Here is a 24,923-nt window from a genome sequence, read left to right as displayed (position 1 = left end):
CCCTGTGCCGGCGCTCCTGGCTCTGGCACAGCACCATCAGCCCCCTAAAATCCCTCTGAAGCGCGGGGAGGAGACGGTTGTGACTCAGAAACAGCCTTGGGATGCTTCCCCCTGCTTTTATTACAGGCAGAAGGAGCTGCTCCGGCAAAACCCATTCCCTTGCCGGCGCAGGGCTCCAGGAGCCGGGTGGCACATAGCATATCCCGGGATGAAATACGGAGGCGCATCGCGAGGGTGCACCTGCCTGACTTTTTCATCGGCTTGGCAAGGCAAGGGGTCAGATGTGGGAGCTACGTGCGAGGCGAAGGAGCGGGGCGCGATGGCACAGGGCCCACCTCCAGCGCTGGCGCTCCCTTTGGTGACGGGAGAGCAGCAAGGATGCACACGGAAAAGGTCGTTTCTATTGTGGTGGCTGCTGCTATTGCAAAAGATGGGGAGCTCCTGGCTCCTCCCTTCGGGGTGAGATACAAGATGATCTCCCCACAGAGGGAGAGCAGAGAGCTTCAAAGGTCAGAGAATAAACCAAGCGTTGAAACTGCAGGCGAGTCCAAGCAGGTTTCCTTGGAGGACACCAGAGACACTGCTGCTTGGCTGAGCACAGCAGACACCCCCAGAGCTCCAAGTCCTGACACCAACCAGATCCTTCAACGTCTCCTTTTGCTTTTGCAGTGAGCTGAAAGCATCCATCTTCTGAAATATTTATCTCACCTGCTTGTTCCAGGGGAGATCAAAAGGAGCGTGAAATGCACCTCTAACCTGATGGATCCTCTGGTACCTTCGGTAGGTGTTAGCAAGGGGAGGTGCCAAATCACATTTACATCTCCAAGCCCCAGCTGTAAAGGATGAAACACCAGTTATCACAGAAAGGCAAAGGTAGAGGTGACAGGCATCTCACGTTGCCTACAGCGCGACATGAGTACAGAACTCTCCTGGGAAGAGACTTAGCACGAGGTTCTGAACACTGGGATAGAGGCACAGGGAGAGTGAGATGTACCCTGTGTCCCTGGAGTGGGAAAGCAGGCCCTTGGTGACACTGCCTTTCCCAGGTAAAGGTGGTCAGGGACAACCTTACCCTTTTCCCACCCCAAATGCAGGGTTTTGACTATGTATGCCTCACCTATGGGATATTGGGAGTGCAGAGCATTACCTGCCATTCCTGCTTCTTGCAACATCTAGGTCTGATTCCATTCAGGATCGTATCAGATATGCACCCAAACCAGCTTTCCTGCAGCCTCCCATCAGTGCTGCTCCCGTGCAGCTCAGGAAGGCTGATGGTAGTCTCTGACTGGCTGCAAGGAGCAGAACAAGCTGGTAACGTGCATAAACCATGCCCAGAGCCTTCAAGCAATGGTGGCAGGAGAGGACGCTGCTACCCACCTATACATTCACTGTGCGGTTCTGCAACCCAGCCTCAACTCACTGAGCTTCCTCATTCCTTGCAAAGGAAGAAGACCAAGAGCTGAGCTGAACTGACGCTTTGGTTTGTGGGGAGCGGCTGAGAACAAAGCCTCTTCCCAACGGGAGATGAGGCTCCAAAGCAAGGGCATGGCTTGGAAAAGATCAGGCTGCCATGGGTACACCCAGACACCCCACATCCCAGAACAGAGCCCTGCCCCAGCCCCTGGAGGGGTTAATGTCATCAGAAGTGTGTTCAGCATTGTGGTTTCTGGCCAGAACCCCTCCCAGTTCCAGTGAGATCTTCAGGGCAGCTTTACAGTCACTGAGGCACTGAGACAGACCAGAATAGCTTTTCCAGCTGGTGAATTCACTGTTAAATTCAGTCACTTTCAGCACAATCATTTCTTAGCTGCCAGCATTGTGCCAGGGTGTACTGTACATGTCTGGGAGGGAAATCAACTGTCCCTGCACCTGCAAAGTGAAGGGAAAACCTCATTTCCTCCAGATTTGTGTGACAGGAAAACACAACATCTGAAAGGTTCAATCCAAGCCAGCAGCTCGCAGGGACCATCTGGGATTTAGCTCTGGCCTTACCCTGGGAACCTCACTCTGCATGAGGCATTAGGAATAGCCCCTTGAGAGGAGCTGGCAGTCCCAGAGCCCCCTTCCCTGCCTGCTGCCCTCCTCTGACCTTTCCCTGCTTTGGGACAGTCCCCCAGGAAAACCCAGCCTAATGAAAGTGCCCTGCTTCCTCCAGCTGCTCCCCCATTTCCCACCCGCCGTGCCAAGGCTGCCCCTGAGAACGTGGGCAGTGCTTAATGGATGATGGCTGGATAAAACTGAGCACACGTGAACGCTTCAGCCTCCCCTCTGCCTGCTCCTGCTCAGAGTGAGGTTTGCTGTGCCTGAGGCTGCAGGGATGCGTTGTGGGATGCTGCTCATGCAGAGCTTAGCTGCACCCTGGAGGACCAGGGAGGGCAGAGGTGATGAGCATCAATGGACCAAACCCAGGAGCTGCTGCTGTGCATTGACTTGTGCTCACTGATGTGTCCAGGGAGCCCCGGAGGAGCTGGCAAGAGCTGGTCTCTGCTCGAGTCCTGAGTGCTTTTGAGACAGGAGAGAGCAAAGGGCTCTCTGGAACAGGCTGTTAGTGACAGGCAACTGCCAGGCTGTGTCTTAGAGGGGTAGGCATGGGGTCTGAGCCAGAGAAGAGAAGCAGCTCATCTCCCTGCGTACCCTGTCCTCAATCAGCACAACTCCTACATTTGAGTATCAATGTCACATAATGGATTGATTCCTTGTTCTTTAAAACTCAGCAGTTTCATACACAAACAATATAGAGACAGGAATGCACACAAGAGTATTAAATGAGATAGATCTTTATTAGAAGCTTCCAGCACATTTTATCTGTTCTCTTCCTCCACCAAACTCCTCTTACTGGCTATACAGCTACTATAGTCCATATACATCTTTATATGGTCGTATACATCTATATACTATAGTCCATATACATATATAGTCCATGTACATCTCTCTCGCTATTTACTGCTACATACCTCTCTGTACAATTGTACAGTATACTCTCTTATCAGCAATAATACATCATCTTCAACACAGCCCTACACACATTAAAATTGCATGGCACTCTGCATTGCAAGGAAGGAGCTAAACCTCTCCTCTCTGGCTTCATAAGACAAACATTGCCACAGTGCTCCTACAAAGCTCATAGGCAGATCCACACAGGTATTCCAGGCAGACTTCCCCCGGTATCTTTGTGGATCTGGTCCCTAAGTGCTTAACAAATCTCACATTCATGCTGTTATCAGACTTGGGAGTGAAGAAAAACCATCATGAATAATGCCCTTGAGTGTTCAGGAAGGCACTAGAGACAGGGAAGAAACTGAACCACTTCCTTTTCCTTTTTCACCCCATCTTCCATCCTGGGTGCATTCCAGCCCTCTCCAGTCCCACAGGGTTACACACTCAGCCATGGCACATCCTCCCTTACCATCTCCTTCCAGCCACCTTTATGTCTCTAGGATGGAAGGCAGTGGAGGGACCAAGTCATGTGTTTAGACCCTTCGTGTGGTGGTTGTCAGAGCCAAACATGTGCACATACCTTCTCCTCCTCTCCAACATGCTCCTGTCCTTAAGAGGGCTCTTTCCAGAGGCTTCCCTGAGCTCGGGCCCTTTCCCTGCTGCCCCTGCAGCCCTTTTCCATCCTGTGCAGCTCCTATAGAGCCCTTCCTTGCCGCCCCTTCCTCTGGCTCTGGCTGAGGGATTCCTGCCCATTCCCTGCCTACAGCAGTGAGATGTGTCCTTGCAGCGGGTGCTCCTCACCCACAGGGCCAAACACCACATCCATGGCTCTGGCTCAGCAGGGCCACGAGCAATAGAAACCCTATCTCAGCCTGCTGAACGGTTAGACTGAGCATGACTTCTCTGAGTGCAATCCAAGAGGATGAGTCCTCCTGCCCTGAGCCAACCCGGTCATGGGGGACCTGGTCCTTGCCAAGTGAGCAGCCTCTCCATCCCCCTTTACCCACACACAGCCAGCACATGCTTAGCAAAGCACCATGTTTGGACAGACACAGCTCTTCCCCAAAGCTCTCTCCTCCTTCACAGATAAGCCAGCTCCTTCATAAGAACAAAGCACTTTCCTGGTTTCTTTTGCTCTCTCCTCCATCCACCCCCTTGGTGCCTTCCTTTGCCACCAGGTGACTTCAGCAGGGAGGATGGACAAGCAGCGCCCTGGAACAGACACTGTGACTACTCCTAGGAGATAGCACAAGTATACAAGAAGTGTGCAAAGAAAGACCAGAGCCAGCCCACGCTGGGCTCCTCTTCTGTCCAATACAGGTACAAATTGCCTACCGTGTTGTAAATGACTGTCACCGGAAGGATCCTGCTTCCTGTGACATCCTGTCCCCTTTAGGGATGGGTCCATTGAAGTCTGGGTGCTAGGATCCAGGCTTTTCACACTTGCCCAAGAACAAAGTCCCCAGCTTCTGCCTCCAAACGTCCTCGCCTGTCCTCGGGAAGCATCGCTGGCGTGCGCTGAGACTAGGTCCGGGGATGTCCTTCTCTGACCTGCCTTCGGAAGTAGCGGATGGCAGAAAGGGTGCCAAAAGTTGCCAGGAACACTGGAAAAGAGCCCAACGCATTTCCAGAGTGAGGATGGGTGCTTCTCCCAAACCTGAAGAGCTTTTCCAGCCTTCACGTTCACAAGCAACGTAGCTCACTCTGGTCTATAGGACCTAGAGTTCCCTTCCTGCCTTTGCTTTTCCTTCGCCACCACTTTGTACTTGTTCCCAATGCATTCAGCCCTGAATAGCCTGGCCAACCGCACCTGATCCTATTGTTTGGGCACATGGATCACAGCACCACGTCACAAGAAATAGCTGTTTTTAAGAGAAACACAACATAGACTTCATGCATGTGGTAGAGATGGGTGGTGGTTAGATACACAGGTTCATGTGGACATCTAATGGGCCTAACCTCAGCTAAGTAGGAAATGTCACCAGGGATTCAGGGTAGTCCCTTCATTTTCCACTTCTGTTTGGACTTCCTGTTTTAAATTTAGACCATTTGATTTTGGGGACATAGAACAGGCAAATTGAGCTTGTTGGAACCCAAAATGTCACAAGAGAAGCGTAAAGCCAGGATGTCACCTCCTTGCTGGTGTGCTTACTGCACACTGGGTTATGCAATCCCGAGGGCACGAGGCCCATATCCCGGTTTTCGCACCCTCTCTGAGGCCACTTCTGTGGTCTAATACTAAGAAGGCAAGGAGGAGCAGGCCAAAAGCTCCTTGTGATGACTGCACTGAGCAATCTTAGCTAATAAGCTATTCTCAGCTCAGGGTGTCAGCTTCCTGTGTGACCTTAGTGGGGAACATTCCTGCCCCGGACAAGCAGCAGGAAGCCCTGGTCCTACCCTAACACCCCATGGCAGGGGCTTTGGACCCAGCCCCAGGGCAAGGTTGCTGTGTTTGCTGTCCCATTCCCTCCTCATCCAGTGACCTGCACCCCTTGGGCCACAGCTCAGCTCATTTGTGTTGCCCAAGCTCCCTCTGTCCCCATTCAAATGCTGTGGTTGGAGAAGAGAGGATCCAACAGAGCTCCTGCAGGACTCAGTGCACCAGGATAACACTGAAGCTAAGCTGTATTTAGAGAAAAGAATATACATTTACAGCACTTTAAAACAACGTGCATTTGTTCTGGGTGAGATGAAGGAGTCTAAGCCTGCATACTCAGGGCCCTGATTGAGCTTCTAGCCAGCATGGAGCCTAAAGAAGCCTCTCTTGCCCTGATACACTGGTACTGGTGTCTGTCAGAGGCTGGATGGAGCAGGGATAAAGCTAGGAACAGACTTGTCCTAGAGCTATGTTCAAGTCAGCGGTCACTTTCTGTGGGGAAAGGACAATGGGAATAAGTAAGAAGAGAGGGGAGATTGAGATGAGCTCTTAGGCACAAGTTCTTCCCTGTGAGGGTGGTGAGGCACTGGCACAGGGTACCCAGAGAAGTGGTTCTATGAATCAGAACTGCCATTTCCATAGGCATTAGAAGGTATTAAGAACTAACAGGATGCTCTGGATAAGTAGGGAAATGACTGCGTTTTCCCACAGGCAGTGTTAGGTGTGTTAGTATCCCTGCTCTTCTCATTGCCATGTCTTCCATGAGGTCCTTCCCACCCCTCTCCCTCCAGGATGGACACCATACATACTGGTCTTCCAGGCATCCGGAGCCTGCAGGTCGGAGGTCTTCACTGCCCAGGAGGCAAAGGCACAGAAGACGAGGCACATGTCTTTGTGGGTCAGCGCCAGTGGAACCTGGGGGCTCCCTGTGAGAAGAAGAGCAGGAGGTTTGGGGTTTCACACCACTTCCTCTGCCACAGCAGGCTCTGGTCCCTCTGTGGCAGTGGGTCCCTTGTACTGCCCCAGAAATACATCTTTGTCACACATTTTCCCTCCCAGAAGATATTTCACCACTGGTCAAGTCAATCATGTCTATGTAGGACTCAGGTACACTTCCTAAGGAGAGGGGCACATTTTCCGCCCCTCTCAGGTTTACACTTTAAGAACACAAGGCAAATACTTGTTAATGCTGCCCATGGGCCTGAGAGGCACTACCAGTGGATATGATGCCTCCAGGACCTCTGACTGCATCACCACCCCTGAGTACCTTCCCAGGTTGGAAGTGGGGCTGGATTTAGGAGAACACAGTTCCTGGATGGCTGCTAATGCAGTGGGGCCCCTCTGGGCAAGGTCCCCATCCATGTCCCAACACACACACAGCTCTAGGACAATGCAGATGCCACCAAGAAGCAGCAGTGCTCAGCATCTCTCTGCAGCAGGAGACAGCCCTCAGTGCTCTGCATGTCTTTCTCTGCTGGAGTTCCAGTCTACTCGGAGACATAGGGGTTCTTTTGCTCCTGTGTTTATTTGATCAGGTTTTTAATTAAAACTGGCTTATTAATTAGCTACACCATGGCAAAGGCATTTGCCTCTGTGCAAACAGCCTGGATGCTCTATTTTGAGGCACCCTTTGGGATGACTCATTCATTGTTTGGTTTTAATATTACCTATGAGGCACTGTGCCTCTGAGCATCATATAAGCTTTAAGATAAATATGCTGTGGTAGTGGGTCAGACTTGTTCTCATTTTATCCCTGTTTCTCTTACCGGCATCCCATAACAGTCAATGTTCAGGTGACCTCTGAGGTCTGGGGAGGGTGTTTTTCAAGCTAGCATGTGTTCTATAGTCCCCTTCACCTTTTCAGCTGGAAGCCTTGGTCATGTTCCACTCTGTGCACACCATTTCCCTCACCAGTATTAGCTCCATTGGCAGCCTTAACAGGAGAGCAGCTCAGCAGCCATTGCCTTATCTCGGGGGCATGAGTTCTTTGGTACAGAAGGGTTTGGCTGCTCTGCCTCCTATTCCCTCATCAGAGGCACAGCCATGTGGTTCTGCAGGCAGTTGGATGGGTGGGGGATCCCCATCTCTACCTCACCTTGCAATAAACCCAACCATATTTAATGCAGCTAAATGCCTCAGTAAGTTTTCCTCGGCCAGAGTGTAAAAATATAGGTCAGATCCACAGTAAGTTATATCCATTCAGAGGAAGAAGTGAATCACCTAGGACAAGGACTTCAAGGCTGAGTTTCAGGCTGTTGCATGCATGCTGTCATGCCCACCTCTGCCCCAGGACTGGAGTTTATGGAGAACAAAGTAAGGTATGCATAGAATATACCCAGATTCCCTGTCCATGCCTCCTGCAGTACTGGAAGGCAGCCAGCATCACTCGCTTGGCATAGGGACAGTGTAAGCATCACGAGAGACAATGTGACACAGCATGTCCAGTGGGACTTGGGAACCTACATGGTTTCCAATACCTGAAGGGGCCTACAAGAAACCTGGAGAGGGACTTTTTATAATGGCATGCAGTGATAGGCCAAGGGGGATGGCTTTAACCTGACAGAGGGGAAAACTGAGATGAGATATTGTAAAGCTCTCCCCTGTGAGGGTGCTGAGGCGCTGGCACAGGGTGCCCAGAGCAGTGGTAAATGCCCCATCCCTGGCAGTGTTCAAGGCCAGGTTGGACACAGGGGCTTGGAGCAAGCTGCTCCAGTGGAAGGTGTCCTAGTGTGGAATTGGATGAGCTTTAAGGTCCTTCCAACCCAAACCATTCCATGATGATTGCATGATGGTGGTGGCTTTAGGCACGCTTTCCCTGCTAAAACCCAGTGCTGCTATGTGCCAGGGTTAACATGCCAGGGGTGTGATTTGACCAGCTACACCAGCCCACCTAAATGCTCCCATCTATTTGGTGGCCTCAACACCACTGTGGCTGAAGTGGAGATGACTGCAGCAGGGCAGGGCTGGGAGCTGGGGAAGGGACCACACAGGGCAGAGGCACATCCATCCCTATGGGGCTGTTGGGCAGGGATAATAGTGCTTTACCTCTCAGTGCAAGGGCCATGTCCAAGTCAGACTGTGCCTCGCTTCTTCCCAACGGACCTAGTGGGACGAGGGGGAGATTCTCTCCGGATCCTCTCCGCACAAGAGCCTGGGGTGCTGGGACTTGGCGCCCGACGAGATGCCTTTGCAGGAGGGTCTTCAAAGCCCCCACAGCTTTCTTCACCTCGGAGGTGGGAGCGATTGAGAACATCCCTCTCCAGCCCGCCCTGTTCCCAGGCCCATCCACAAAGAAGTGTTCGTACACCTCAGGGACTGAGATAACCACGGAGTCTTTGACTGGATCCAAGTCAGCATCCTCGTTTTGCAGCTCAGTGTGGTCCAAGCTGCTGAACTTCTTTCGCTTCCTGTCTTTACTCTTGGCTTTTTTCCTCTTTCCTTCTGGTTCATTGAAAAAATACTCATAGAGTTCAGGCAAGGAGATTTCCCTTTCCAGTGTTTTCCCCCCCTCCACTGAGTTCCATGCTCCTTCTTCTTCCTCTTGGGAGTCACAGAACAAATAGTCATACATCTCAGGCCAAGTCACATCCAGGGTGTTTGTCCCTGCAAAGGTCCCAGCTTCAAAGCAAGGGGGCCCCAGCTCCCTGGGGACCTCAGCTGCAGGCTCCACATGAGCTCTGTTGGCAGCATCCCCTCCAAAAGCCACCACACTCTTGGGATGGAGAGGCTTCTCCTGGCATGCCCCTCCTGAAGGAGCTCTGGCTCTGCTGGCATCTCCGGCACCATCAGGGATCACGGTGTCACTTACCCCCAGGCCACCAGCCTGCCCTGCCTTTGGTTGCTTGGTGGCCTTCACCTTCCCCAGGGGCTGTGCCACCGGCTCCTTCACCTTCTGCTTGGGGGGAGCGCTCATGGCTGGACCACCCTCATCCACACCAGGGCTGGGCACCGGCTGCTTGCTCTCTGCTGCTTCCTCACTGCCCAGCCTCACAGGAGCCGGTCTGGCTGCTGGCTCCTTCACCCTCTGCTTTGGGGATATGCTTGCAGCCACATCACCCTCATCCACACCAGGGCTGGGCACCGGCTGCTTGCTCTCTGCTGCTTCCTCACTGCCCAGCCTCACAGGAGCTGGTTTAGGGGGTGGTTCCTTCACCTTCTGCTTCAAAGGGGTGCTCACAGCCGCATCACCCTCATCCACACCAGGGCTGGGCACTGGCTGCTTGTTCTCTGCTTCTTCCTCACTCTCCAGCCTCACAGGAGCCGGCTTGGCTGCCGTCTCCTTCACCTTCTGCTTGGGGGATAAGCTTGCAGTCAAATCACCCTCATCCGCACCAGGGCTGGGCACTGGCTTTTTGCTCTCCACTGCCTCCTCACTGCCCATCCTCACAGGAGCCGGCTTGGCTGCCTTCTCCTTCCCTTTACTCTTCCTTGAGGACAGTGGCGAGCTCAAAGGTGCCTTCACGGGCACCGCAGTCCCCTGTCCTGCAGCCCCCACCGGCTCCTTGTCCCCCAGGGCTGCTTCGGTGGCACCGGCTCCCCGCTGCCTCCGGCTCTTCCTCATCTGCGCCGGCACCTTGGGCCTCACAACCTCCGGGGAGCCAGCGGGGGAGCAGCGCTCGGAGCCGGCTCTGTCCCCGCTCGCCTCCTCCCGTGCTGGGGACACGGGAGCTTTGGGGGCTGCCTCCAGCGCTGGACTCAGGGGGGGTTCACGCGGGGGTCCCCGTGGTCCTGGTTCCAAGCGGGAAGCGCTGCTGAGACCTTTCCTTGCGGCTCTCCCTGGGGAAGCGGGCACCGCGGGCGAGCTGCCCTGTCCCGGAGCCGCTCCTGCATCCCCTCCCTGCTCACTCCTTCCAGCCGGGCTGCTGGCACGCTCCATAGCCGGGCTACCGCTGCCTGCTCCTTTCTGTGGCTGCCGTGCTGCTGCTTCGCATGCTGCGTCCTGCGCTGTGCCCGCAGCCGGGCTGGCAGCGGTGCCTGCGGGAGGGCAGGGGGGCTGCCTGCCCTGCACACTGGGCATCGGGGCGGATGAAGGGCAGCCGGGCTCTCCGCTCGCACACAGGGTCCTGCCAACGGAGCCCGCGTCCGCTTCGTCCCAGAGGCGCTCCGGCACGGAGAGGTGCCCGTCGGCCTTCCAGCCCCAAGAGGCGTCTCCGGTCACCCCACGTGGGGCAGAGCTGGCCGTGCCAGGCCCTGGCCTGCTGCCCACCGGCCCGTCTGTGCTGCCCGGCACGCCGTCCCCTTGCTCAATGTCACTGAGGCTCTGCTCCTCCGCTGTGGCCAGCGAGGCCGGCGCGAGGTTGCACTCCTCCGCCGCCAAGGAGAACTCGGCCCAGTCCCTGTCGTTCAGCTGGATGCTGTACTCGAAGTCATCCATGCCTGCAGCAGGAAAGCAAGGGATGGGGACAGAGATCAGGGCATGAGGAGGACACACCACCATCACTCTTTGTCCCTAGGTTGCTGCCCTGCGTTCCCTCATCCTCACTCATTTCCAACTGAAATCAGCAGGAGGCAAGAACAGAATCAGCAGGACAAGCATCGCTGTGCTGGACCACAGCCCAGCCAGCACTGAGAGAGACCACTACTACCCCCCTCAGGTCTGCCTCTGCTCCGGAGCACAGCAGCACTGAGAGCCTGGGATTCTCTCCACAGCAGCCCTGCACTTCCCATACCCTTTCCTTCCCCTTTTGCCTACAACCCGTTTTAAAAAGTGGGAGATTTACACTCTAGAGCATTCCTGTTGCCACAGCATCACGCACGAAAGTGGCATGAAACACAGCCCACTGCAACAAGCCATGCCCGTGGCACTGGGGAGGGAGATACAACAGAGCCCAAAACCAGCACAGGGCATCCATCAGCAGGAGGAGAAGCAGAGAGATCACAAGGCTGCATCCTACCTGTAGCACAACCTGAGCCGGTGATGGAGCCATTCAAAGAGCCACGCAGGAAAATCCTCCCAGCACAACATGATGCTGTACCCTTGACGGGGGCAGAGAGCTCGGCTCCAGCACAGATCCATTCAGGGGCTAAAATTAGACACCCCCCTCCCTCCCCAGCGTGTCACTTGAGATCCGAGTGTGATGGGTTCAGACAGGGCAGGCCCATATATAGAAGCTGGTGGGGAAGATGTGGTGGTGCCAGCCAATGCCTTCCTGTCCTACAGACTCTGGGGTCTCCAGGACCACTCCTGATGCCCACTGATGGGGTTGCCCCATGGCATGGCCCATGTACAGAGCTCACAGCCTTTGACACAAGGCAGAAAGTGACATATGGATGGTAATGACTGCTCTTTTTTCCAGCATACCTCAGTTACCCGTTCCTAGGGTGACATATACATCCCTCAGGGGCATCGTTCACCTATTGACAGCATCCCTTCTTGCCAGCTGACTGCAGCTTCACATCCAAAGATCACGGCCAGCGTCACAGCCTTGTGACAAGCCCTGCGTGGCACGTGGCATCCATCCCATGCAGGTGGCATGGGGAGCCTTGGGTTGGCTCCTCAGTGTGAGCCTGGCACGAGGGAGCTACAGGGGAAGCGACTGGTCCCCGGTGCCTTGGTGGGTCAGCAACCAGAGCCAGAAATAGCCCTCTGCCTCCCCCGGCGTGTCCCAGAGGACAGAAATAGGTGACCTGAAGCAGCTGCCAGCAACACAGAGTGTGTGAACCCAAACCCAGCTCCAGGCCATGCTGCCCCAAGGCTATGGACACACGTTCAGCCACCAAGCTGCTGTAGACCCCAAACTGGAGACGGCTGGTTGTGCAGATGCTGTGGGAACCGAGTGGGACCCGCAGCCTCTGCATCCTCCTCAGCTATTCCACATCACATGCTCCATGCAGCCCATGGCTCCTGTCCCACAGGCTGGAGGCATCTGGGCCTCTTGCCTTGCCAGCACCACCATCCTGTGGGATGGAAGCTCCCCGTCGTGGCTGCCTTCACACACTGCACTGCCAAGGAGCGAGCCAGGAGCGTGCAGCCCACCAGCAGCCCCATGCCCCGGGGTGAATATTGACCAGGACACGCTTCCTTTCCTTATGCTCGGGGCTGACGCACACGGGGAGCTCGTGGAGCCGAGAGAATATGGAAGGGAAGAGGTCTGCTGTCTTCCCATCCTATCTCCTCTGCGATCTGGCTACACCCTTCTCCCTCTCCCCCTCACCCGCGCTTGCAGACGCAGAAGGGAAACCACCCGGCTTCCTTTCCTTGGCTGCAGTCGACTTCCTTCCCTTTGAGTCCAGCAGGCAGGGTTAGTCAGAGAAACCTTTCAACTCTGCCTCGCAAACCGCAGCAGGGAACATGAAAGAGGCAGAGGCAGCGAGACGGACCTGGAAGCCAGCAGCGGGCTGGGAGCCCGCGTTATCAGTGTCCCGTTGGAGCCGCCGCGCACCAGACCCCAACAGGAACTGCGCGCACCCCACCCCACCATCCACCCTGGCCTCAGACACACAAACAAGGCTGGGAGCAGGAGACATCCCAGGATTTATTTAGCAGGCCTGGGTAAAGCCCACACAGAGTCCTTGGGGAAATCACGCATCTGAGAGCGCTTCCCTGCCTTCCCCTATGGGACGGCCCTAAGCGTGGACTTCAAGGGCAAAGGCACGCTGCCCGGAGCCAGAAGGGACATTGTGCCATCTGCCAAGGACATCCAGCAGCTCCAGCCAGGAACAGGCCATCTCTGATTACCTTCTGGCACGTGGTGACCCTGTGCCTCTCCCGGGTCTCCATTGGAGCTGATGCCAGATGCTGGGATGCTGCTCCAGCACCTCTGGACCAACGTGACCAGCGGATGCTGCCTGCCAAGCCATGGCCAGGCGGGCACAGGCACACAGCACCTCCAGTATTGATGCTGTGGTATTAAGGACATTATATAAATAACTAATGTCAGTGTGTAATTAGAGAAGGGCCTGAAATAAAGCAGCAGATGAGGCCCCTCTCTGCCTGACGACATAGGACACAGCGTGGGAGAAAGAGTCAGGATCAAGGGCATGGAAAGGGGAGCTAGGCAAGGAAACTGGGAACACGGTGGAGGGGCACTTCCTTTGGCATAAACACCCCTTCTGTGGCCTCAGGCTTAATAGTCATTACTCCCAGTGTAAAGGGACTTCAACAGACTAGCAGGGGGGAAAGGAGCTATTAGAGCTATATAGAATAATACTCTTAGATAAGCAATTTCCTATCCAGGAAACTCCATTTGGGAAAATTCTACCTTCACAGAGCTTTTACAAACAGCACTAAAACATCATGATTATGGGGGGGGGGGTTTGGCTGAATTCACTGCTGAGACAACGCAGACAATGCAGAGAAATGTGGGTCTGATTACAAAGACATCCTCCCTGCCCTGCTCTAGGCCCATCACATGCTGTGTGTTAGGGGAGGAAGAGTGGGATGTGTTTGCAGGAGAAGTAATGGGGAAAAAAACCACCAACATAATGGGAAGAGAAATACGTCCACAGCTTCAGGAGCAAAAACTGCATTAGCTCTTATCCCACTGCCTGGGACACACAGCTCTGTTTGTGGCTATTTCCTTGTGCCTTCCTCTGCTTCGGTTTCATCATCATCGTCCTTCAGCCATGGTCACTGGTACATCCAGGCCTTGTCTGCCCATCTCTGTCTGTCACAGCTCCAGCCTTTCCACTGTGTGATCTCTCTGATTCATTTCTCCCCTTCCATAAATACCTGTGAGGTACAAACCGCCCTACAGATACAGCCCTTTATGTCCAGGAATAGGGAACGCTGAGCTGCTCGGGTACCGCTTTGGCTTTCCACCCCTAACACCCATGAGCCCCCCCTTGTGATGTGGACAGAGCTCAGCTGTACCTTGGAAGTGAGTTACTGTATGCTGAGGAAGGGGTTAAGCCACACTGAAGCTCTGAGTGCAGTGAAGCTGTAACTCCCAGTCTGGTTTTGCTGCTTTGGGGGCAGGTGAGTGGCTTGGAATGATCACCCCCAAACCACAGGAGCTCTGCATTGGTTTACCCTAACCCCTTTAACCCTTTTGTTGTGTTTGGGTTGCTTCTTTAGCCTGAAACTCACTCCCCAGGCTCTCTTAGCATTCAAGCCCATGCTTCCCAAGCAGCCAGCAGTGGGCTCACTCAAAGGTCAGCCTTAGCTGACTTGAAACTCAGCCCGCACTTGCCTGAAAGCCTGCCAAGCTCTTCCAAAAGGCTCGTATCCTGGCTGGAGTTTCGGGTTCCTAATCCAAGTCTCGCTGCGTTTCAGGTTTCTCTGCAAGCTTTGGCTTTGCTCTGCACAAGAATAGCCTCAGGACACATCCATTCTGCTGGCTGGACCCTTCCTGCTGGGGCAGGGGTGGCAGCAAGCAGGCACATCCAGTGCCAAGGAAGAGGAGGCAAACAGGGCCCAGGATGGAGATATCCATAACCTTGGACTCATCATCCCTGAGGGGCAGGTTCTGCAGTTCCCCTCTTTGCTTCCCTATGGGTGCTGCTACAGGAGGCTGTGGGGGACCATCCCCTGCCTAAAGAACCCAGCAGGACCAGGCTGTAGCATCACGAGCATCAGGATGGACCAGGCCAGACCTACATTGCCATAGTGCTTAGCTATGCAAAACTAGCTTGTTTCCATCTGGAATACCAAACCAAAGCATGGCCTGTTGTGAATGCAGTGTTTCTGGCTTGGGACCAGCAGCCATAAGTCCAAGTGACTGCTGTCATGTCACGGCCACCTCCTTGTCATGCTGCTCACTGGTGTGCGACAAATCAAGCTCTCTTTGAGTCATACCCACAGAGAGAGAGCTGTTTGCTTTTACAAGGCCTGAAGAAAAGGTTTCTGGGCTGAAGGAATCTGAGTTTCACCACTGAAATCCAACAGGATTTTGCCTGTGAAACTCATTTTTCCTGCCATTTCCACTAGATGTCACTTACAGCCAGAAATTAGCAGTTTCCTTAGGATTTTAACTTCCTCCTGGCACACAGGTCTATGTCCACCCTAAAAAGGGGTTTTAGATAGCCAGGACAGTAAGGCTGTAATGGAGTTAGAGCAATCAGGATTGCAGGCGGTAAGGGAGGGGTGAAGGGGAAGCTAAACATCCCCTGAGCATCCCATCCAGCTGGTGTGGTGCCTCCAGGGGAAGAGAAAAAGCCACTTTCCATAAGGCTGGAAAAGCAGGGTCTTTGCTAACAGTGCCTTGTGTGTGTTGGGAATCCCTACAGCTACTGCGTGCTGCAGTGATGGATGCTGTGATCCCCACAGGTAGGTCACCAGCTGCACGGGGGGGGGAACAAATCTCCAAGCCAGAAGGCAGCTCCATCTCCACAGTCACCAACCCATCCTGAACACTTGGAGGAAGCTCTGCTCTGCCTCTGCACATCCTTGCATGCATGAGGTGCTGTGATGCCAGGCAGCAATACCAGTTGTCTCCTGATGCTGGGTCACAGCATGGCCCAGCGCCAGGCTCCCTCCAAGCCCTTTGGACAGCAACAAGAAGAGCATTGGCATCTCCATCCCAGTGCCAAAGCAGCTGCGAGGCTGGCATCATACCCAAGAGCTGGCTTTGACCTTTCCTTCAGGGCTCAGCTTCACACGTACAGCAGCCCAGGGCATTGCTGAGCCACCCTTACACCTACCCCACCAGCAGCAGGACCTGCCTCCTTCCCCATGGATCACCTTCCTTCATAGCCCCGCTGGAATGCCAAGCTTGGGGCGGCTCCTGTGAGACATGTCACTGCATCAGCTCCTTCCAGCTTGCACTAAAGGTTCAGCTGGCTTATTTTAGCATAGAATCCCAGCCTGGTTTGTGTTGGAAGGGACCTTAAAGCTCCTCCAGCTCCAACCCCTTGCCATGGGCAAGGACACCTTCCACTAGAGCAGCTTGCTCCAACGTGACCTTGAACACTGGCAGGGATGGGGATGGGGCTTGGGCACTTCACTTTACCTGTCCTTAGCAATAAAGGGGTATTTGGAGCAATCCCAGCTGGGGATGAGGATGTCCGCAGGCCCATGTGGTAAAGGCATAAAGGAAAACTCATGGGAGCGTAAGTTGTGTCTTGGGCCCCCTCTTTGGGGTTCTTTTCCTCCTGTACCCACCTTTGTGACAGCTTTGGGCTGGAGCAACGGAAGGGAAGGCAGTGCTGCCAGCACGCTGATGCTGACCCTCGGCACTGGGAGCAAGAGCAAGCTCCGGGATAAGACATGGGAAGGGAAAAGGACCTGAGACTTTCCCATAGAGCATCAGCTTGGGGAAGCTCTCCCCTCCCCGTTCTGGCTGTGGGCCTGGAAAGGGCAACGGTAGCTGGGTGTGCAGCCACCGCTCCGCTGCCTGTCCGAGCGGCTGATTCATTGCACCGTGGGTTGAAAGGGCCTCTCCTCCCAGCCCAGCCCCACAAACAAACCGTTCCACATCTGCAGCCCTCTGTCAGCCCTCAAGGCCCCGAGCTCCTCACCCCTGGGCTGTCCATCCCCTTCCAAGCAGCTCCTATTCCCAGTGGAGCGGGGCATCGCGGTGCTGTTATTCCTAGCCCCGCTCCACTGATCTCAGCCCACCCACTGTCAGCAGCTTCAAAGAGCAAAGGAGAGGTCAGGTTGCAACCACAACAGACACCGGTAGCTCCTTGCACAGGGCTGCTCTGCTCACCCTTTATCCGGAGGGCAGGAGAGCCCGGGAGCAAAGGCTCCAGCTCCGAGGGAGGCTGCCTTGTGCTCCGGTCTGGCTTGAATTAAACCAGCATTGGAGAGCGGATGGCATTAACCCTCTGACGGCTGAGGCTGTGGAATGGGAATCCCAGCACACTTGCACTCATGGGAAGTGCTTTCCCACTGCATCAAGGGGTAGTGAACCCTATTCCAGCTGTTGAACCAGATGTGCCAACAGCCAGCATCCGCAGAGCATCTCTCTGTGCAGGCTGGTCCCCAAAGCCTGAGGAATCCGAATGCCACAGTGAAACAAGGTAAAGATCCCAAGGACCTGGCTGCCTCTTTCACCTGCGTTTGAAACACTGCCTTCAGTCACCTGGGGATTAAAAGCCTCGGTCCTCTGAATAGCTCTTTCCAGGGAGTTAATTTGTTTCCACATTCGGCATACAAAAGCCCCGCAGAGAACGGTGGCTGGGAGAATAACAGCCAGTGGTCCTTATCCCCTCCGGCTGAAGGTTATTGCAGAGGTCTGGGAGACAAAACTAAGATTAGAGCTGGGCCAGTACCACAACACCCATTTGTGATGGTCCATTCGCCTGCCTAAGGCAGTGTGTGTGCTTGGAGGGCTCCCTGCAGCAAGCATAGAGCAGGAAACCTAAAACCTGAGCTAGGACTAAGGAAGGAGCCTTATTTACATCCCACTAACACCCTGAGCTCCCTTCTGCCTGCTGGGGAGCCCAGCACCAGGGAGAAAAGCTGTGTGGGATGTGGAGGGAGCAGTCAAACACGATGCGATGGGAGATGCAGGAGCGCAGGGCTGGGATGCGATGTTCCAGTAATCACGGTGTGCCCGTTTTGGTGGCAAGGTCATAAATCAGAGCCTGCCCGGCTCCAGGACCCCCCTCCATTGCACTTGTCCATTAGATTGAGACGTCTCAACCGGCCTTCACCACTCCTGACCTCAGCTGTAGGATGCCTTTGTAGTCCTGGGATCAGGGAACAGAAACATCCGGGCACGGCTCCTCGGCCCTATCTGCAAAGAATAAACAGTGATTAGAGGCAGAGAGTTCTTTGGGACCAGTTCACTGTGCTGTGCACATGCAAGCCAGCTTATCCACACACAGTACCCTCGTAGGGAGAGGACAAGTCATGCTGCAGCTCTCCCCATCACTTGCTGCTTGTTCAAACACAAGCCAGGCCAGCGCTGACATGTTCTTGCTCCCCTTAACTACTTCCTTACAGCAGGCTTTGGCTCCTGCTCATCTCCAATGTCAGCCCCATGTTCAGAGCTCCCTGTTTTCCACCCCAAGCACACACACGCAGTACCCGGTTTGTTGGCTGTGGATCAATCTGCTTCCAACCAAACCCAAACAATCCCACATCCCTCTATCAAGCCATTGTCTTCTGAGGAAATGGCATTGTTCCAGCCTTTGGAAGAAAGCTCCAGCAAAACCCTTCCACAGCAGTGATTCCTTCCCATCTTCCTGTCTCCTCACAGCACATCTGGGAATCCTGTTTTAAATACACATCCCCCTCCCTTTTCTTCTTACTGAAAGCAAGAGATCTCTTCCCCCTATTCCTTGAGTGCTGGGTGGACCTATAGCTTGCATTTCTATTTGCATACCAGTTATTTGGGTCCTGACTGGGGACTGGGTGTTTCTGAGCTGTTGGGCTCCTTTGCATGCTGCAAGAACTCTTGTGCTGCTTTGAGAAGAACCTTAAGGCAGCAAATCCTAGCCTGGGGTGATAAGGAAGCAGCTCCATCCAGGCTTTTCTATCGGCAAGGGGGCAGAAAAGGCAGTTCCAGCTCCCATGCATGCACTGGAAAGCAGATGGGAAGGTCTGGGTTACCCCAGCCTTTTTGCTTTACCTCGCTTGAGGCTCACTCTCCGTTTGTGTTTCAGTGCCTTGGCTGTAAAATAGGGATGTGGTTGCTCCTTTGCCTGCTCGGCACATCAGCACTGGCATCCTTTCCCCATCTGCACTGTGCCAAGCACAACCAAGTGCCCCTCTGGACCAGAGCCCCTGGTCCGTGTTGGAATAACAGCACTAATGACAGTCCAGATGCACAGCACTACTGGAAACCTCTGTGCTACCTGGGGCTGCCAGGGACTAATCTCTGGCCATTGATTTAGCAGCTGAGGCCAAGCTGCAGAGACAATAACAACTGCAAAGATAGGAGCAGGCACCAGAGCTATGGCTGGAGTGAGATGAAAGCCTTGGTGGAGAGCACAGTCTGTCCCTTCTGCGTTGCAGCAATGAGTAGGACTCCACTTTGATAGCCAGAACAACTAGAAATATGGCATTTCTATGTTGCATCTGAAGGTAGTCCTGAGCTGTGATTGACCTGAAAGCAGGACCCATCACTATATGTGCAACTCTGGGGTCTTGAGCATCTTCCAAGCACAGAGATACACAAAGATCCTTTGCAAGGGAGAGCATGGGTACCACAGCCCCATCTCCTCCATCCCCATCCTTCAGTGGGACCAGAGCCCCCATGAGCATCAGGCAGGGAGCCTTGGCTGAGCTAAACAGCTCTGCATGGGGCAGGCAGAGGTAATTGCCCAGGCAGCATCACGGAGCTGTGCAAGGGGCTGGTGACAGCAGAGGCTGAACCAAGGCACCAGCTGAGTGTTCCTGCACCTTTGTATTCCTCCCCTGGGGAACAGAGGCTTAGCAAACCCCGGCATGGCACCAGGGCTCCCTTCTTCTGGCATCTTAACAAGAAGCAGCTGCTCGAGGCAGAGTGAGGAATGGCACAAGGAAAAGGCCCCCATTGCATTAATGAAAGGTCATGGGGCCATTCCAGAGGCTTCCCAATTACCTCGGGCAGAGTGTCGCTAATGTGAGATAATGATGTCATACAGCCACTAATGAGGCAGGTTATCCAAACCCCCGTGCCCCCCCCCTTCCCATGAGGATGTGCTATCACCAGCCAGAGGGAACAGGGACACTCTTCCCCCTCTGCCTCCCCTCCACTTCTTCCTTTACGATTCTCCTCACGGATGCCCTGCTGGATAATGGAGCTGGGGGAAGGCAGGAGCAGAGACCAGAGCCCTCTTTGAGGTTTTTGTGCTGAGGAACCTCTCAGCAAGGCCCCTGCTCCTCTTGCCCCTTGAATTGCTCCTCAGAAGCGATGTCAACAGGATATTGTTCAGCACTGACCCCCCTCCCTTAGTGCTCAGGCCAAATCCAGCCCCATTAGCGCTCCTTAATTGAATGGAATTTGGAGATGGAAATCTGCCTCCTGATACAGAAGGCTCCAGCCCCTCCACTCTTTGAGCCAGGGTGTCCAACAAGCAGGGTGGATTAGGCCGGGATGGGGATGAAGGCTGATGGCCATCCTATGTGTGGCTGGTGGCACCGGCTCCAATGTGCCCCATGGGCTGTGCCAGGGCAGTGGACACGTCCCATTGGGAGCTGCCATACCCTCACATCCCCTCAGACCTGAGCTTTAGGGGGTTGTGCTCCAAAGAGCTGCCACATCTGCTCGCTCTATGACTGAAGCAGCCACATAGGGGCCATAGGTCAATATTGGCATTGGGGACAGATGGAAAATGTGTTGGAAGGATCAGTTCTGTCCATCCTCCGCTGTGCTGCTGGTCTCAGTGCAGTGGAGGAAGGTGAGCACCTCCTTGTCTATGGCTCTGGCACCAGGCAGGAGGTGAGAGATGAAACGCTGCATCCCCACTGCCGAGGAGCACTGACCCAGCCCCTGAGTGTGTTCTCCAGTGCTCTGCAATGGTGCTGCTTAGGAGAAATCATGCTTCAGAGACAGAGGGCACAAGTCAGCACCCATCGGGCTGCTTCCTCTTGAGCATCAATGGACCCAGCACTGACCAGATGTTATCAGCAGCTTCTCCTGGGCCTCTGCCTGTTGTTTCCTGCTGTGTGCTCAGGTAGTTTCTGCAGCAGCACCAATCCGATCCCTGTGTGAGGCACTGTCCCAAGCCTCCTCTTCCTTTAGATCCTGCTTTTTGCCTTTCCAGATAATGTCTTTCAACACAAAGTACTTACTGCTGACAGGAAAGCACAGGAGGTAGCACAAAAGAAAGATCAGGAGTTAGCAAATAGAGACTTTTTACCCTTGCCTTAAGCCTAAAAGACCTGCAGAGCTGTGGCAAACCATTTAGAAGGGCCAGAACAGGAGACAGAGTGATGGAAGAAGCAATTCCTGCTATCCTAGCGGTCAGGGAGGTGGGAAGACTCCAACACCGCTATGTGGTACCCAGGATCTCAGCATCCCAGACCCCCATCTGTGCGAATGGGGGGGGGTTGCCTGTGGATCAACTGGATCCCCATCTCCATCCCCTGTCCCTAGCTCAAGCTGAGCCCTTCCCTATGAGCGCACACACACAACACAAGCAAAACCCGTGGGGACGAGAGCTGCCAGCTGCCGTTTCTCAGGCGATGGGACCCGACAGCACATGACTGGAAGCGAGGGAGCGCTCGCAGGGGGAGGCAGAGGTGGAAGCTCCGAGTTCTCCCAGCAAGGCAGGGCTGAGAAGTGCCGGGTTATTAATTATCTGCAGCTTCCATCCCTCCCACGTTCAGCGAGGGGAACAGAGTTGTCAGGGCGAGATGGAAAGGGGAGGGAGGGAGGGAGGGGAAGGGGATGAAAAGACGAAAGGCACCAAAAGGAGGAGCGGAGGCTACGGCTGGGATCACGCTTTGCTCCAGGAGAGGATGCCAGGAGCAGGAGAACGCAGCGCCTGCTGATAAGGAGCTTTCCTTGCCCATAGGGATCCCATGAATTCCCCTATGGTGGTGCAGAAGCCAAGGGGTGGGGTGCTCTCCCTTCGCCAGCAGGATGACATCTGCTCCAGGAATTCTGCTCCCATGGCTCCCCCAGGCTGGGTGGGATTTTTCCATGCGCTTCCAGGCTAAATCAACACTGTGCTCAAGCGCAGCCCTAAAGTGCAGCAAAGGAAGGGCTGGAGCACTAAACCCTGACCTTTGCTAATCCACAAGGCAATAACTCCAGGCGAGCAGCACGCTGCAGGCAGCACCAGGCTTTGCTCTCCCTATGGGCAGTGCTTTAACCTTCAGAGCAGACGGGTTTTCCTGTCAGTCCGGAGGCAGCTGTGGGTCAGGGAGCTCCTGCGGAGCGATGGGATGCTCCCAGGGCCGTTCCAGTGGGAAGGCCTATAGGGCTGGGAGCTATGGGAAGGCTGGGATGAGCTGCTGGCCTCTAGGGAGAGCTCACTCAAAGCACAACACCTCCCTTTGCTTCTTCTGTTCTACAATGGGGATAATGAGGCCGAGACCTTGGAGATGTTACTGTAAAAACCAGGCCCTGGGTAGGGAGTGAGGGTGTTGCAGCACATTGGGAACAGAACAGCTTCTGGTTCCAACCGAAACATGGATGTTCTGAGCAGATTCCTTTCCTCATCTGTTAGCATCAGGATCCTTACCAGTGAGCCAGAGCCCTGCTTTTGGTTCAAGTTTTCTGGTCCCTGGTGTCCTTTGGCAGCCCTAATGCAAATAGAGGCTGTCACCAAGCTCCAGCTCTATGCAAAAACATGCTTGTTGCAGCATACAAAATACCTCCTAGCTCAAACCTATATTAAAAATAGATAGCTGCAAACCCGAGTAACATCTGCATGCAAATCCAGCCGCAGCCCTCCTCCCTCCTTGCCCACTGCCCACCATGGGGAAGCCACTGGCCCGTGGCAGAGACAGAAGCAGAGATTCCATGGCACAGGGGTTGGAAACATGATCTTAGGGTCCTTTCCAACACAAACCATTCCATGCTTCCATTTCTGCTTTCCATTGGGAATGTTGCTGCCTGGATTCATGTTGATCCATCATCACCGGCACATTCTCTTGCGGCAGGGAAGGGGTGCAGAGGAGTTTACATTATAAACAAGAGGCAGATGGAGGGATCTGGTCTCCTGGGGCTCTCTCCAGCAGGACACAAGCAGTTCCCAGCTCTGTGCTGCCTAATGACAAAATCAAAGGGATTCTCCCAGCTGGGAGCATGGATGCAGGATTCCCATCGGACGCATGGCAAGGTATGGTCCCTGCCCCCGGATACTTGAAAAGATAGGAAGGCAATCTGGGATAGATGAGCAGATGTGCCTTGCTCATGGGGTTCCAGGACACAGCAGGACCTAACTTGGTTTTAACCGTGCCCCATCATAACTGCCACTACTGCCCTTTACATGCAGCTCCTGCTCCATCCATGGTGACTTGGGAAACAACGTATGTTGTACAATGCCTGCATCAGATCCGTGCTGATAGAGCTGCCTCCTTGATGCCAGTTCCTGTAGACACCGATCTGGCCTTCAGCTTTGAAACCTGACCGGCTCCTCTGTCCTATTGCCCTGAAGCCTGATGTAAACCTGAGGAAGGGCTGTTTTCCTTTGGGAACCTGCAACCGGCTTCTCTTTAAGCAGAAAATACCCTCCGAGTCTGTCACCTCTGAGTTATGGGGCAGTTCGGAGGCTGCAAGTGTGAAACGGTAATTGCCTGACACTCCGCTTTGTCACCATGAGCCTACAGTGGCAACCTGCTTTGGTTCAGGGCACACAGAGCACCCCTATAGCTGTGCCAGGGCCATACCCAAAGGGCTTGTGTTAGACCGGGTGCAATCACCATATGAAGGGCTCAGTGCTGGGTACCACTTGAAGGATGCTGCTACTGCTCACCACGGGACATGGGCAATGCAACACCCACATTGTGCAGCTTGGAGGCCTTTGTGCTCATGTGTATTTGCACGATGGGAGGGTGATGAATAAAACCACTTGGTGGCTTTCTTTGAGCTCTTTCATATATTAGCAAAGCCATCAGACAGAGCTGCCTGCAGGGACCCTGTTGCTGTCACCACGTTGTGATGTATGGAGCACAGGTAGTTCCCATCCATAAAGCATGAAGCAGGCAGCGGGTTGCCCCATGTGGCTCCCCCCTTTCCCAAGCCACATTCTTCACATGACCCCTGCATGCCCGGCCTGAGCTCTGGGGACAGCTTTGCCCTGATTTCATAAGGAGATGTGTTTGTGCCGTGCAGCATCCCTGACAGCGCCGGGGTGGTGGCTTCTGCTCCTGGTTCATGTCAAGCAAAGGGCTAATGGGATCCATGCGACTGCTGCTTCTCTGGAGGAAGAGCTCCTGTGCCCATCGGAGCGGTTTGTGCCTCCCGGAGGCAGTGCTAATGCCGCCGGAGCAGGCGGCTCATCCCCATCCACATCCCCATCCCCATCCGCATCCCCATGCGCGGCTCCCCCGGAGAAGGTGATTCAGCGGGAGCTGTCGTGCTCTCTGCTTGCCCTGGGTGGGATTAGAGCCTCCCCGAGGAGCTGCTGCGGGTTCAGCGCCAGGAACACATCCTTCTTGTGAGGCTCCCCTTTGCAGCACGCCTGTGCGCACACGTGAGGGGGAGAGCGCACGCATTGCAGCTCTGCTCGGCACGGAGGAGGGGAGCCAGGGGAGGAGGGTGCCCGGAGGAGGAGGAGGAGGAGGGCAGGCAGGACTCGCTGCTGCCAGGCTCCACAAAGACAGCGTCTGCCTTTTAACCGTGCCCACAAAGAGCCTTTGTGCGATGCTGCGCGGAGCCAGGCGCTGCCCCGTGCACATCAAGGCTGGAGGAGAGGAGGGGGCAGGAGAGGCATTGACCTGGTGTTGGCACAGCACAGCCAGAGCCCAGCAGCTACAATGAGGGTCTCCACAGAGCTGGGATCCTTTGCCCTCCAGGGACAGCGCAATCCAGGAGCTGCTGTCACGGATGGGGCTGTCAGCTCCTGCTTCCCACCGAGGGCTGGTTCAGGCTCCTGCAGTGACTGTGGGCGCTATGGAAGCTGGAGTCGGTCAGACCCGCTTCTCCTGTGGGATCTGGACCCTCAGCACGGACTCTGTTTCTCTGCTCCTCAATGGTGAAATGAGGATGGACGCTCATTTGCTGCCCGGTTTGTGTGACTGGGTGGCAGGGGCTTGGCACTGTAGCATGCATGGACAGCCTCTGGTACAGCAGGGCTTTAATATACCACAGCAATGGCAGTGGGAAGGCTGGAAGGAAGAGAGGTT

The 24,923-nt window shown here is 54.6% G+C and overlaps 1 protein-coding gene across 1 annotated transcript; it reads right to left on the bottom strand.

Annotated features, from left to right (window-relative positions):
- Positions 1-2,759: 2,759 nt before the first annotated feature.
- Positions 2,760-11,355, bottom strand: PERM1 (PPARGC1 and ESRR induced regulator, muscle 1). Its single transcript, XM_061347885.1, has 5 exons — positions 11,209-11,355; positions 8,360-10,690; positions 6,124-6,240; positions 2,910-4,541; positions 2,760-2,867 (listed from the first exon to the last, which is right to left on the bottom strand). The coding sequence occupies exons 2-4, from the start codon at positions 10,686-10,688 to the stop codon at positions 4,462-4,464; spliced, it is 2,526 nt and encodes an 841-aa protein (XP_061203869.1). The 5' UTR covers positions 10,689-10,690; positions 11,209-11,355; the 3' UTR covers positions 2,760-2,867; positions 2,910-4,461.
- Positions 11,356-24,923: the final 13,568 nt, after the last annotated feature.

The sequence above is a fragment of the Neopsephotus bourkii genome, unplaced genomic scaffold, assembly GCF_033783945.1.
Source record: "Neopsephotus bourkii isolate Nb327-2 ecotype Australia unplaced genomic scaffold, CSIRO-AGI_Nbou_v1 NB_333, whole genome shotgun sequence".
Lineage (NCBI taxonomy): Eukaryota > Metazoa > Chordata > Aves > Psittaciformes > Psittacidae > Neopsephotus > Neopsephotus bourkii.
The sequence above is the reverse complement of the archived record's forward strand: the minus strand, read 5'-3'. Positions and strand labels throughout refer to the sequence as shown.

Bases quoted from the DNA above. Each gene is read 5' to 3' on its own strand.
- PERM1 (XM_061347885.1), bottom strand. From the start codon at position 10,688: ATGGATGACTTCGAGTACAGCATCCAGCTGAACGACAGGGACTGGGCC. The intron at 6,241-8,359 runs GTAAAGCACTAT...TTCTTCTCACAG, and splicing joins CATGGCCCTTGCACTGAGAG to GGAGCCCCCAGGTTCCACTG. The intron at 4,542-6,123 runs GTATGTATGGTG...GCTCTTTTCCAG, and splicing joins TCCGGATGCCTGGAAGACCA to TGTTCCTGGCAACTTTTGGC.